General features: G+C 44.8%; 1 protein-coding gene across 5 annotated transcripts in view; it reads left to right on the top strand.

The window, feature by feature from the left end:
• The first annotated feature begins 1014 nt into the window (after positions 1-1014).
• trdmt1 (tRNA aspartic acid methyltransferase 1) overlaps positions 1015-12592 on the top strand; it is a 145997-nt gene continuing 134419 nt past the window's right edge. For 3 of the 5 annotated variants that reach the window (XR_011593259.1, XM_070880068.1, XM_070880067.1), the window contains exon 1: positions 1015-1166. Coding sequence is in view for 2 of the 5 variants with exons in the window: in XM_070880068.1 (XP_070736169.1) it covers positions 1082-1166 (85 nt within the window). In the remaining 3 variants the exon portion in view is untranslated. Of the gene's footprint in view, positions 1167-1199; positions 1295-1337; positions 1427-12592 lie in introns of those variants that run through there. The other 2 variants (XM_070880070.1, XM_070880069.1) reach the window with 2 other exon arrangements.

Genomic DNA, 12592 nt, shown 5'->3' with positions numbered 1-12592 from the left:
TTCTTGATCAGGCCAACATCCCCAGCATCGAAGCACTGACCACACTCGACCAGCTCTGTTGGCTGGGCCACATTGTTCGCATGCCCGACACAAGACTCGCAAAGCAAGCGCTCTACTCGGAACTCCTACACGGCAAGCGAGCCCCAGGTGGGCAGAAGAAACGTTTTAAGGACACCCTCAAAGCCTCCTTGATAAAGTGTAACATCCCCACTCACACCTGGGAGTCCCTGGCCAAAGACCGCCCTTAAATGGATGAAGAGCATCCGGGAGGTTGCTGAGCACCTCAAGTCTTGTCGCCGAGAGCATGCAGAAAACAAGCGCAGGCAGCGGAAGGAGCGTGCGGCAAACCAGACTCCCCACCCACCCTTTCCTCCAACGACTGTCTATCCCACCTGTGACAGAGACAGTAATTCCCGAATTGGAGTGTACCGTCACGTGAGAACTCACTTTTAGAGTGGAAGCAAGTCTTTCTCGATTTCGAGGGACAGCCTATGAAATGATGTTGTAAGAGGAAAAATGTGAAATAAATATTTTGAATCACTGATTAACTCTCTCAAATTATGAAATCGATAGATTTTTTTTCTTTTATATATTAGAAATCACATCGAAACTCTTTAATATAATTTAATAGAAATCACTGTTTGGAAAAATGCTACACACCAACTCTTTACACACCTTGATTCCTGTTCTGTTTAATGGAGACATATAAAGCTTCACTCATGTGGAGCGAGGGTCCATTTTTTAAAAAAATGTCACCGATTCGGAAGAATTCCGCTCAAAAATAAAACACCTCCTTGTGTTTAAATACGATGTGTGGTCAGTCTCACTCTTTTTAACGATATAAATCCCGGTCCTTACAGCTCCCTGACGTGCACAGTTCTGTTACTATTTGGCGCTGTATCGTTTTGTTGTAGATATGGAAACGTTACAGACTGATTTTGAGACAATAACTTGGCAGATGGAGGCCCTTGTCCAGTCGAGGCCAAGCGTTCAGGAGCTGAGGTAGGAACTCTTGTCCTGGGTACGAGCAGCGGCGGAGCACTGAGGGTGCGGGCTTTCTCCTGGAGACGGCCTGGTTGCTATGATGGAGCCCGAGGCGCCGCAGCCACCGCTGAGGGTGTTGGAGCTGTATAGCGGCATCGGGGGCATGCACTATGCGCTAAAAGGTAAAGCAGCAGCAAAAAGGGCAGTCGTTTCGCAGAGGCGCACCGAGAGCCGAGCAATGTGCTGGTTCAGGTCTCCTGCTAAGCACTTTATCGGTTCACAAAATAACGTGTTCCCTTCTTCTCACTGTGTAAGTCTAAATGTTGTTCGCATCCTTTGAGGAAGTTAACAAGGTTCTGGAAGAAAAGGCAGCTGGAATTCCAGAAGGCTCAGCTTGGACTAAGAGACAATCTGTGAGGCACAGAGAAACTGCTTGTAGAAGGTACCTTACACAGGAAAGTAAATAGCACTATATGCACTGAAAAGGCGCAAGCCAACGGGCTGTCTACCTGGAGCTTGACAAGTACACATTGAGGAAAGGTTAGAAGGGCTGCTAAGGGCTCCGGACCAGGCCCTGTGGTAGTCGTCAATATAGTGGGAAATGACCAAAGGGAGAAAGAATATGGGTGTCTTAAAGGCACGTACGCAAGCCTTGTATCAAAACTCAAAAATAGGGAATGCAAAGCTGTGTTCTCTGTATACTTCTAGTTTGAGAAAGTTCACTAATAAAACTAAGGGTGTAAATAAATGGCTGCCAACCTGATAGCAAAGCTACAGTGCTACTTTCAACAGTGCTGTTTTCATAAACAACTGGGGACATTATTAGAATAAAAAGATTGGTATAGAGATGGGCTGCACCTCAATCAAATAGGATAATTGAGATAGCAACATCTATGGATATTGCTTATATAGACTTACAAAAGGCATTTGATAAGGCTCTGCACAAGAAATGATTAAAAAAAACATGATTGGAGGTAACCTTGTGACATAGAACATAAGAATTAGGAACAGGAGTAGGCCATCTAGCCCCTCGAGCCTGCTCCGCCATTTAACAAGATCATGGCTGATCTGGCCGTGGACTCGGCTCCACTTACCCGCCCGCTCCCCGTAATCCTTAATTCCCTCATTGGTTAAAAATCTATCTATCTGTGACTTGAATACATTCAATGAGCTAGCCTCAACTGCTTCCTTGGACAGGGAATTCCACAGATTCACAACCCTCTGGGAGAAGAAATTCCTTCTCAACTCGGTTTTAAATTGGCTCCCCCGTATTTTGAGGCTGTGCCCCCTAGTTCTAGTCTCCCCGACCAGTGGAAACAACCTTTCTGCCTCTATCTTGTCTATCCCTTTCATTATTTTAAATGTTTCTAATAAGATCACCCCTCATCCTTCTGAACTCCAACAAGTAAAGACCCAGTCTACTCAATCTATCATCATAAGGTAACCCACTCATCTCCGAAATCAGCCTAGTGAATCGTCTCTGTACCCCCTCCAAAGCTAGTATATCCTTCCTTAAGTAAGGTGACCACAACTGCACGCAGTACTCCAGATGCGGCCTCACCAATACCCGATACAGTTGCAGAAGGGCCTCCCTGCTTTTGTACTCCATCCCTCGCGCAATGAAGGCCAACATTCCATTCGCCTTCCTGATTACCTGCTGCACCTGCAAACTAACTTTTTTTGGTATTCATGCACAAGGAAGATGGAGCACGCGGTGTCCACCGGTACGCTCGCGGCCTTCCGCGAGAGGTGGGCACCGGAGGGACTGGAGTACATCATCACGCCCGGCAACCAAATTTTAATTTGATTTTACGTTTTAAAGTTTAATTTGTTTTAATTGCTGGTGCTTTTAGTGTCCCCCTTCCCTTTTATAGGGGGCACTGGGGAAAAAATGTGATTTTAGTCCCCCAAAAAAAACCAAAAAAAAAAGAAAAACACAAAAAAAGAAAAAAAAAAGGGCCTTGTAAATGTCTGGTGTGTCATCCAGGTCGGGTGGCACGGTTTAATGTTTTATGTTTTACAGGTAAACTCCAAAAGAGTTTCATGCACAAGGACCCCCAGGTCCCTCTGCACCGCAGCATGTTGTAATTTCTCCCCATTCAAATAATATTCCCTTTTACTGTTTTTTTTTTCCCAAGGTGGATGACCTCACACTTTCCGACATTGTATTCCATCTGCCAAACCTTAGCCCATTCGCTTAACCTATCTAAATCTCTTTGCAGCCTTTCTGTATCCTCTACACAACCCGCTTTCCCACTAATCTTTGTGTCATCTGCAAATTTTGTTACACTCTGTCCCCTCTTCCAGGTCATCTATGTATATTGTAAACAGTTGTGGTCCCAGCACCGATCCCTGTGGCACACCACTAACCACCGATTTCCATCCCGAAAAGGACCCATTTATCCCGACTCTCTGCTTTCTGTTCGCCAACCAATTCTCTATCCATACTAATACATTTCCTCTAACTCCGCGTACCTTTATCTTCTGCAGTAACCTTTTGTGTGGCACCTTATCGAATGCCTTTTGAAAATCTAAATACACCACATCCATCGGTGCACCTCTATCCACCATGCTCGTTATATCCTCAAAGAATTCCAGTAAATTAGTTAAACATGATTTCCCCTTCATGAATCCATGCTGCGTCTGCTTGATTGCACTATTCCTATCTAGATGTCCCGCTATTTCTTCCATAATGATAGTTTCAAGCATTTTCCCCACTACAGATGTTAAACTAACCGGCCTATAGTTACCTACATTTTGTCTGCCCCCTTTTTTAAACAGAGGCGTTACATTAGCTGCTTTCCAATCCGCTGGTACCTCCCCAGAGTCCAGAGAATTTTGGTAGATTATAACGAATGCATCTGCTATAACTTCCGCCATCTCTTTTAATACCCTGGGATGCATTTCATCAGGACCAGGGGACTTGTCTACCTTGAGTCCCATTAGCCTGTCCAGCACTACCCCCCTAGTGATAGTGATTGTCTCGAGGTCCTCCCTTCCCACATTCCTGTGACCAGCAATTTCTGGCATGATTTCTGTGTCTTCCACTGTGAAGACCGAAGCAAAATAATTGTTTAAGGTCTCAGCCATTTCCACATTTACCATTATTAAATCCCCCTTCTCATCTTCTAAGGGACCAACATTTACTTTAGTCACTCTTTTCCGTTTTATATATCTGTAAAAGCTTTTACTATCCGTTTTTATGTTTTGCGCAAGTTTACCTTCGTAATCTATCTTTCCTTTCTTTATTGCTTTGTTAGTCATTCTTTGCTGTCCTTTAAAATTTTCCCAATCTTCTATTTTCCCACTAACCTTGGCCACTTTATACGCATTGGTTTTTAATTTGATACTCTCCTTTATTTCCTTGGTTATCCACGGCTGGTCATCCCTTTTCTTACCGCCCTTCTTTTTCACTGGAATATATTTTTGTTGAGCACTATGAAAGAGCTCCTTAAAAGTCCACCACTGTTCCTCAATTATGCCACCGTTTAGTCTGTGTTTCCAGTCTACTTTAACCAACTCTGCCCTCATCCCACTGTAGTTCCCTTTGTTTAAGCATAGTACGCTCATTTGAGACACTACTTCCTCACCCTCAATCTGTATTACATATTCAACCATACTGTGATCACTCATTCCGAGAGGATCTTTTACCAGGAGATCGTTTATTATTCCTGTCTCATTACACAGGACCAGATCTAAGATAGCTTGCTCCCTTGTAGATTCTGTAACATACTGTTCTAAGAAACAATTCCGTATGAATTCCTCCTCAAGGCTACCCCGTGCGATTTGATTTGACCAATCGATATGTAGGTTAAAATCCCCCATGATTACTGCCGTTCCTTTTTCACATGCCTCCATTGTTCCCTTGATTATTGCCCGCCCCACCGTGAAGTTATTATTTGGGGGCCTATAAACTATGCCCACCATTTACTTTTTCCCCTTACTATCTCTAATCTCCACCCACAATGATTCAACATTTTGTTCATTAGAGCCAATATCGTCTCTCACAACTGCCCTGATATCATCCTTTATTACCAGAGCTACCCCACCTCCTTTCCCTTCTTGTCTATCTTTCCGAATCGTCAGATACCCCTGTATGTTTAATTCCCAGTCTTGGCCACCCTGCAACCACGTTTATGGCTACCAAATCATACCCATTTGTAATGATTTGTGCCGTCAACTCATTTACTTTATTTCGAATGCTGCGTGCGTTTAGGTAGAGTGTTTTAATACTAGTTTTTAAACCATGATTTTTAGTTTTGACCCCTCCTGCAGCCCCTTTACATTCAGTGGGCCTTTTTGTTTTTTGCCTTGGGTTTCTCTGCCCTCCACTTTTATTCATCTCCTTTCTGTCTTTTGCTTTTGTCTCCTTTTTGTTTCCCTCTGTCCCCCTGCCATATTAGTTTAATTCCTCCCCAACAGCACTAGCAAACACTTCCCCTTAGGACATTGGTTCTGGTCCTGCCTAGGTGCAGACCGTCCGGTTTGTACTGGTCCCACTTCCCCCAGAACCGGTTCCAATGCCCCAGGAATTTGAATCCCTCCCTGCTGCACCACTGCTCAAGCCACGTATTCATCTGAGCTATCCTGTGATTCCTACTCTGACTAGCACGTGGCACTGGTAGCAATCCTGAGATTACTACTTTTGAGGTCCTACGTTTTAATTTAGCTCCTAGCTCCTTAAATTCGTCTCGTAGGACCTGATCCCTTTTTTTTACCTATATCATTGGTACCCATGTGAACCACGACAACTGGCTGTTCACCCTCCCTTTTCAGAATGTCCTACACCCGTTCCGAGACATCCTTGACCCTTGCACCAGGGAGGCAACATACCATCCTGGAGTCTCGGTTGCGGGCACAGAAACGCCTATCTATTCCCCTTACAGTCGAATCCCCTGTCACTATTGCTCTCCCACTCTTTTTCCTGCCCTCCTGTGCAGCAGAGCCAGCCATGGTGCCATGAACTTGGCTGCTGCTGCCCTCCCCTGATGGAAGTAGGGATAAAGCGAACATTCTCTGATTGGAAAAATGTGACAAGTGGTGGAATCATGGAAGATGTTTACAGCACAGAAGGAGGCCCATTGTCTCCGCTGGCTGAAAATGAACTACCCAGCCTAATCCCATTTTCCAGCTCTTGGTCTGTAGCCTTGTAGGTTAGTTACAGCACTTCAAGTGTCTATCCAAGTTTAAATGCAATGAGGGCTTCAGCCTCTACCGCCCTTTCAGGCAGTGAGTTCCAGACCCCCACCACCCTCCGGGTGAAAAAACTTAGCAACTCTCCTCTAATCCTACTTCCAATTACTTTAAACTTATGCCCCCTCTCTGACCTCTCTTTGCTGAAGGACATAGGTACTTCCTATCCACGCTGTCTAGGATTAGGACTAGGATGTTTCCCAGAGAACTGAGGGCTCAGCTTTTCACCATAAATGACTTGGATGAAGAAATAGAGAGTTGTTTATCTAAGATTACAGATGACAGTAAATTAGGGGCATAGTAAGTTGTGTAGATGGGAGCAGGAAGTTACAAATGAACAGAGACATACTTAGTTAGTGACCAAAATTATAGCAACATTCAATGTGAAGAAGTGTGAAGTAATCCACTTAGGATCAGAGAAAGACCAATTGGAATATTCACGAAGGAGGACACGAACAACCTTCCGGTTATAAAAGGGGTCGGGGGGTCTAGTAAGGAGGAGGAACTGAGGGAAATCCTTATTAGCCGGGAAATTGTGTTGGGGAAATTGATGGGATTGAAGGCCGATAAATCCCCAGGGCCTGATGGACTGCATCCCAGAGTACTTAAGGAGGTGGCCTTGGAAATAGTGGATGCGTTGACAGTCATTTTCCAACATTCCATTGACTCTGGATCAGTTCCTATGGAGTGGAGGGTAGCCAATGTAACCCCACTTTTTAAAAAAGGAGGGAGAGAGAAAACAGGGAATTATAGACCGGTCAGCCTGACATCGGTAGTGGGTAAAATGATAGAATCAATTATTAAGGATGTCATAGCAGTGCATTTGGAAAGAGGTGACATGATAGGTCCAAGTCAGCATGGATTTGTGAAAGGGAAATCATGCTTGACAAATCTTCTGGAATTTTTTGAGGATGTTTCCAGTAGAGTGGATAAGGGAGAACCAGTTGATGTGGTATATTTGGACTTTCAGAAGGCGTTCGACAAGGTCCCACACAAGAGATTGATGTGCAAAGTTAGAGCACATGGGATTGGGGGTAGTGTACTGACATGGATTGAGAACTGGTTGTCAGACAGGAAGCAAAGAGTAGGAGTAAATGGGTACTTTTCAGAATGGCAGGCAGTGACTAGTGGGGTACCGCAAGGTTCTGTGCTGGGGCCCCAGCTGTTTACACTGTACATTAATGATTTAGATGAGGGGATTAAATGTAGTATCTCCAAATTTGCGGATGACACTAAGTTGGGTGGCAGTGTGAGCTGCGAGGAGGATGCTGTGAGGCTGCAGAGCGACTTGGATAGGTTAGGTGAGTGGGCAAATGCATGGCAGACGAAGTATAATGTGAATAAATGTGAGGTTATTCACTTTGGTGGTAAAAACAGAGAGACAGACTATTATCTGAATGGTGACAGATTAGGAAAAGGGGAGGTGCAAAGAGACCTGGGTGTCATGGTACATCAGTCATTGAAGGTTGGCATGCAGGTGCAGCAGGCGGTTAAGAAAGCAAATGGCATGTTGGCCTTCATAGCAAGGGGATTTGAGTACAGGGGCAGGGAGGTGTTGCTACAGTTGTACAGGGCATTGGTGAGGCCACACCTGGAGTATTGTGTACCGTTTTGGTCTCCTAACCTGAGGAAGGACATTCTTGCTATTGAGGGAGTGCAGCGAAGGTTCACCAGACTGATTCCCGGGATGGCGGAACTGACCTATCAAGAAAGACTGGATCAACTGGGCTTGTATTCACTGGAGTTCAGAAGAATGAAAGGGGACCTCATAGAAACATTTAAAATTCTGACGGGGTTAGACAGGTTAGATGCAGGAAGAATGTTCCCAATGTTGGGGAAGTCCAGAACCAGAGGTCACAGTCTAAGGATAAGGGGTAAGCCATTCAGGACCTAGATGCGGAGGAACTTCTTCACCCAGAGAGTGGTGAACCTGTGGAATTCTCTACCACAGAAAGTTGTTGAGGCCAATTCACTAAATATATTCAAAAAGGAGTTAGATGAGGTCCTTACTACTAGGGGGATCAAGGGGTATGGCGAGAAAGCAGGAATGGGGTACTGAAGTTGAATGTTCAGCCATGAACTCATTGAATGGCGGTGCAGGCTAGAAGGGCCGAATGGCCTACTCCTGCATCTATTTTCTATGTTTCTATGTTTACTTAATGCTGAGAGACTAGAAACTGTGGATGATCAAATTGATTTGGTTGTCCATGCATACAAATCACTAAAAGCTAGTGCACAGGTACAAAAAGATCTAATAGAATGGCGTAACAGACTCGAGGTTGGAGGTGGGGGGGGGGGGGCGGTGGAGGTGGAGGTGGAGGTGGAGGAAATTGCTGCAAGAAAGTTTAAAAGAGATGTTCTGCCCTGGACTGTAGAACAGAATGCAGAGGAATTATTTTGTTCAAGTGAGATAACCCATTGAAGTGGAGTAGTGTAGCATTTTATTACTTTCATATAATTCCATGAAAATATATTTTACTGATTGAACTAAGTAAATCTGCCCAGCTTACCACAAAATAAAACGGCGTAACGATTAATATTAAGTCTTGCCTCATGTACTATTAACTTGGTTCATTTCTGGAGAAAAACATGCATGAAAGATCTGCTTCAGTGATTGTTACACCCAATACTGTATTGTACAAGTACATATAAGGCAGTATGAGCCAATACCATAAAAGTAAGATGCTAGAAGCATCTAACACCACTGAAGATTCCTTGTATCGCTCTCCACCCACATCCCTCTTCACCCTCCCAACTTTACTACCTTCTGTGTCCACCCCTGGGGAAAAAAAAGCACTCTCCTAATTCACTTACAACTGGACTTTCAGCATCCTGACTCTCTAGCCTTTGGCCCTCCATTCTCCACGACATTTCTGCAGCTAACAATCTGCTCAACCACACCTCACTTCCACCTATGATGCCCTAGTCCACTTGAAAACCATTACTGTACCTCACCCTGCCCGTTCCCCCTGGAACAGCCACCATCTCCAACGGGTAATTACAGACTGGTTAGCCTGACATCAGTAGTGGGGAAAATGTTGGAATCAATTATTAAAGATGAAATAGCAGCGCATTTGGAAAGCAGTGACAGGATTGGTCCAAGTCAGTGTGGATTTATGAAAGGAAAATCATGCTTGACAAATCTTCTGGAATTTTTTAAGGATGTAACTAGTAGAATTGACAAGGGCGAACCAGTGGATGCGGTGTATTTGGACTTTCAGAAGGCTTTTGACAAGGTCCCACACAAGAGAATGGTGTGCAAAATTAAAGCACATGGTATTGGGGGTAATGTGGATAGAGAACTGGTTGGCAGACAGGAAGCAGAGAGTCGGGATTAATGGGTCCTTTTCAGAATGGCAGGCAGTGACTAGTGGGGTGCCGCAGGGCTCAGTGCTGGGACCCCAGCTATTTACAATATACATCAATGATTTAGATGAAGGAATTGAGTGTAATATCTCCAAGTTTGCAGATGACACGAAGCTGGGTGGTGGTGTGAGCTGTGAGGAGAATGCTGAGAGGCTGCAGGGTGACTTGGACAGGTTAGTTGAGGGGGGAAATGCATGGCAGATTCAGTATAATGTGGATAAATGTGAGGTTATCCAATTTGGTGGCAAAAAACACAGAGGCAGAATATTATCTGAATGGCGGCAGATTAGGAAAAGGGGAGGTGCAAGGAGACCTGGGTGTCATGGTACATCAGTCATTGAAAGTTGGCATGCAGGTATAGCGGGCGGTGAAAAAGGCAAATGGTATGTTGGCCTTCATAGCTAGGGGATTTGAGTATAGGAGCAGGGAGGTCTTGCTGCGGTTGTACAGGGCCTTGGTGAGGCCTCACCTGGAATATTGCGTTCAGTTTTGGTCTCCTAATCTGAAGAAGGACGTTCTTGCTATTGAGGGAGTGCAGCGAAGGTTCACCAGACTGATTCCCGGGATGGCAGGACTGACATATGAGGAGAGACTGAATCGACTGGGCCTGTATTCACTGTTGTTTAGAAGGATGAGAGTGGATCTCATATAAACATATAAGATTCTGACGGGACTGGACAGGTTAGATGCAGGAAGAATGTTCCCGATTTTGGGGAAGTCCAGAACCTGGGGACACAATCTAAGGATAAGGGGTAAACCATTTCGGACTGAGATGATGAGAAACTTCTTCACTCAGTTGTTAACCTTTGGAATTCTCTACCGCAGAGAGCGGTTGAGGCCAATTCATTGGATATATTCAAGAGGGAGTTAGATATGGCCCTTTCGGCTAAAGGGATCAAGGGGTATGGAGAGAAAGCAGGAAAGGGGTACTGAGGTAAATGATCAGCCATAATCTTATTGAATGGTGGTGCAGGCTCAAAGGGCCAAATGGCCTACTCCTGCACCTATTTTGTATGTTTCTATCTTTCTCCAGTTTCTCTCTCCCTCATGCCTTCTCCGAGCTCAACTTGTACATGAGATTCACATCCTGCTCCCTCGACCCTATTCCCACTAAACTGCTGACCACCTAAATTCCGTCCCTGCCTCCCATGTTAGCTGATATTAACGGTTCTCTCTCCTTGGGTAATGTCCCTCTCTGCTTCAAATCTGCTGTCATCACCACTCTCGTCATTTAAAAAAAAACTCTTGACCCCTCTGTCCTTGCAAGCTATCGCCCCATCTCCAACCTCCCTTTCCTCTCCAGAGTCAAAGAGGAAGGTTTTAACGAGCATCTTAAAGGAGGAAAGAGTGGGTAGAGAGACGGAGAGGTTTAGGGAGGGAGGTCCAGAGCATGGAGCCCAAACAGCTGAAGGCAAGGCCACCGATGGTTGAGCAGTTATAATCAGGGATGCTCACGAGGGAAGAATTTGAGGAGCGCAAGCATCTCGTGGGGTTGTGAAGCTGAAAAAGATTACAGATAGGGAGGAGTGAGGCCATGGAGGGATTTGTGAACAAGGATCAGAATTTTGAAATCGAGGTATTGCTGAACCGGGAGTCAATGTAGGTCAACGAGCACAGGGGTGATGGGTGATCGGGACTTGGTGCGAGTTAGGACACGGGCTGCCAAGTTTTGGATGACCTTAAGTTTACGTTGGGTAGAAGGTGGGAGGCCAGGAGTGCGTTGGAGTATTCAAGTCTTGGATGAGCAGAAATTTTCTCCAATTAAATATTAGGAAGACCGAAGCCATTATCTTTGGTCCCCGCCACAAATCCAATCCCTAGCCACCAACTCCATCCCTTTTCTTTGCGTCTGAGGCTGAACCAGACTGTTCACAACCTTGGTGTCATTTTTGACCCTGAAATGAGCTGACCACATATCAGCGGCATAACTAAGACTGCCTATTTCCATTGCCCGTTTCTGCCACTGCCTCACGTCATCTGCTGCTGAAACCATCATCCATGCCTTTATTACCTCCAGACTTGACTATTCCAACGCATTCCCAGGCCATTCTACTCAACATAAACGTGAGGTCATCTAAAATTCGGCTGCCCGTGTCCTAATTCGCACTAAGTCCTGTTCACCCATCACCCATGTGCTTGCTGAAGATTCTTGGTTAAGCAACGCCTCGATTTCAAAATTCTCATCCTGGTTTGTAAATCACTCCATGGCCTCGCCCTTCCCTATCTCTGTAATCTTCTAAAGCCTCACAACACCCCCCCTGCCCCCCAAGGTATCTGCGCTGCTCTAATTCTGGCCTCTTGAGCATCCCTCATTATAATCGCTCAACCATTGGTGGCCGTGTCTTCAGCTGCCTCGGCTCTAAACTCTGGAACTCCCTCCCTAAACCTCTCCGCCTCTCTACCTCTCTTTCTTCTTTTAAGACGCTCCTTAAAACCTACCTGTTTCACCAAGCTTTTGGTCATCTGCCGTAATTTCTTCTTGTGTGACTCGGTGGCAAATTTTAACACTCCTGTGAAGCGCCTTGGGCTGTTTTACTATGTTAAAGGTGCTATATAAATATAAATTGTTGTACCACTGAGCCTCTGTTTTAAACCATTGAAAGTAGCTGCGGCAGACCCAAATTTGTAATGTCATGTATGCTGTTATAGTTCAGTATAGAAGTAACACATTTTACTTTTTGATGTGTATCTGATGCTTCAAGATCACTTCTGTCTGTCGAAGACCCTGAGGTCTTAAAATAAAATTAATTATTTGCTTAAATGCAATCGTAGCATGCATCTTTTGGGTCATGTAGATCCACTATCTAATTCTTTGTTGGTTAATATCCTGTTTCTTTTCAACATTTTGTCCTGGAACTGTGCCAAGATTTTCAGCATGTCAATGCCAAAAGTCAAATATAAAGTTGCTGGGGTGGATCAGTATTGGTTCAGAAAAGATGACTTCTCGTTGATTTTGAATCACTTTAATTTTGCACTGGAGCAGTGTAATTGCCACCAATGCAAGTCCTGTCTTATGTCAGTTTGTTAAATTTTGAACTGAGGCTTTCTC

This window comes from Pristiophorus japonicus, chromosome 5, assembly GCF_044704955.1.
Source record: "Pristiophorus japonicus isolate sPriJap1 chromosome 5, sPriJap1.hap1, whole genome shotgun sequence".
NCBI classification, from domain to species: Eukaryota; Metazoa; Chordata; class Chondrichthyes; family Pristiophoridae; genus Pristiophorus; species Pristiophorus japonicus.
This window is presented reverse-complemented; position numbering and strand designations above follow the sequence as displayed.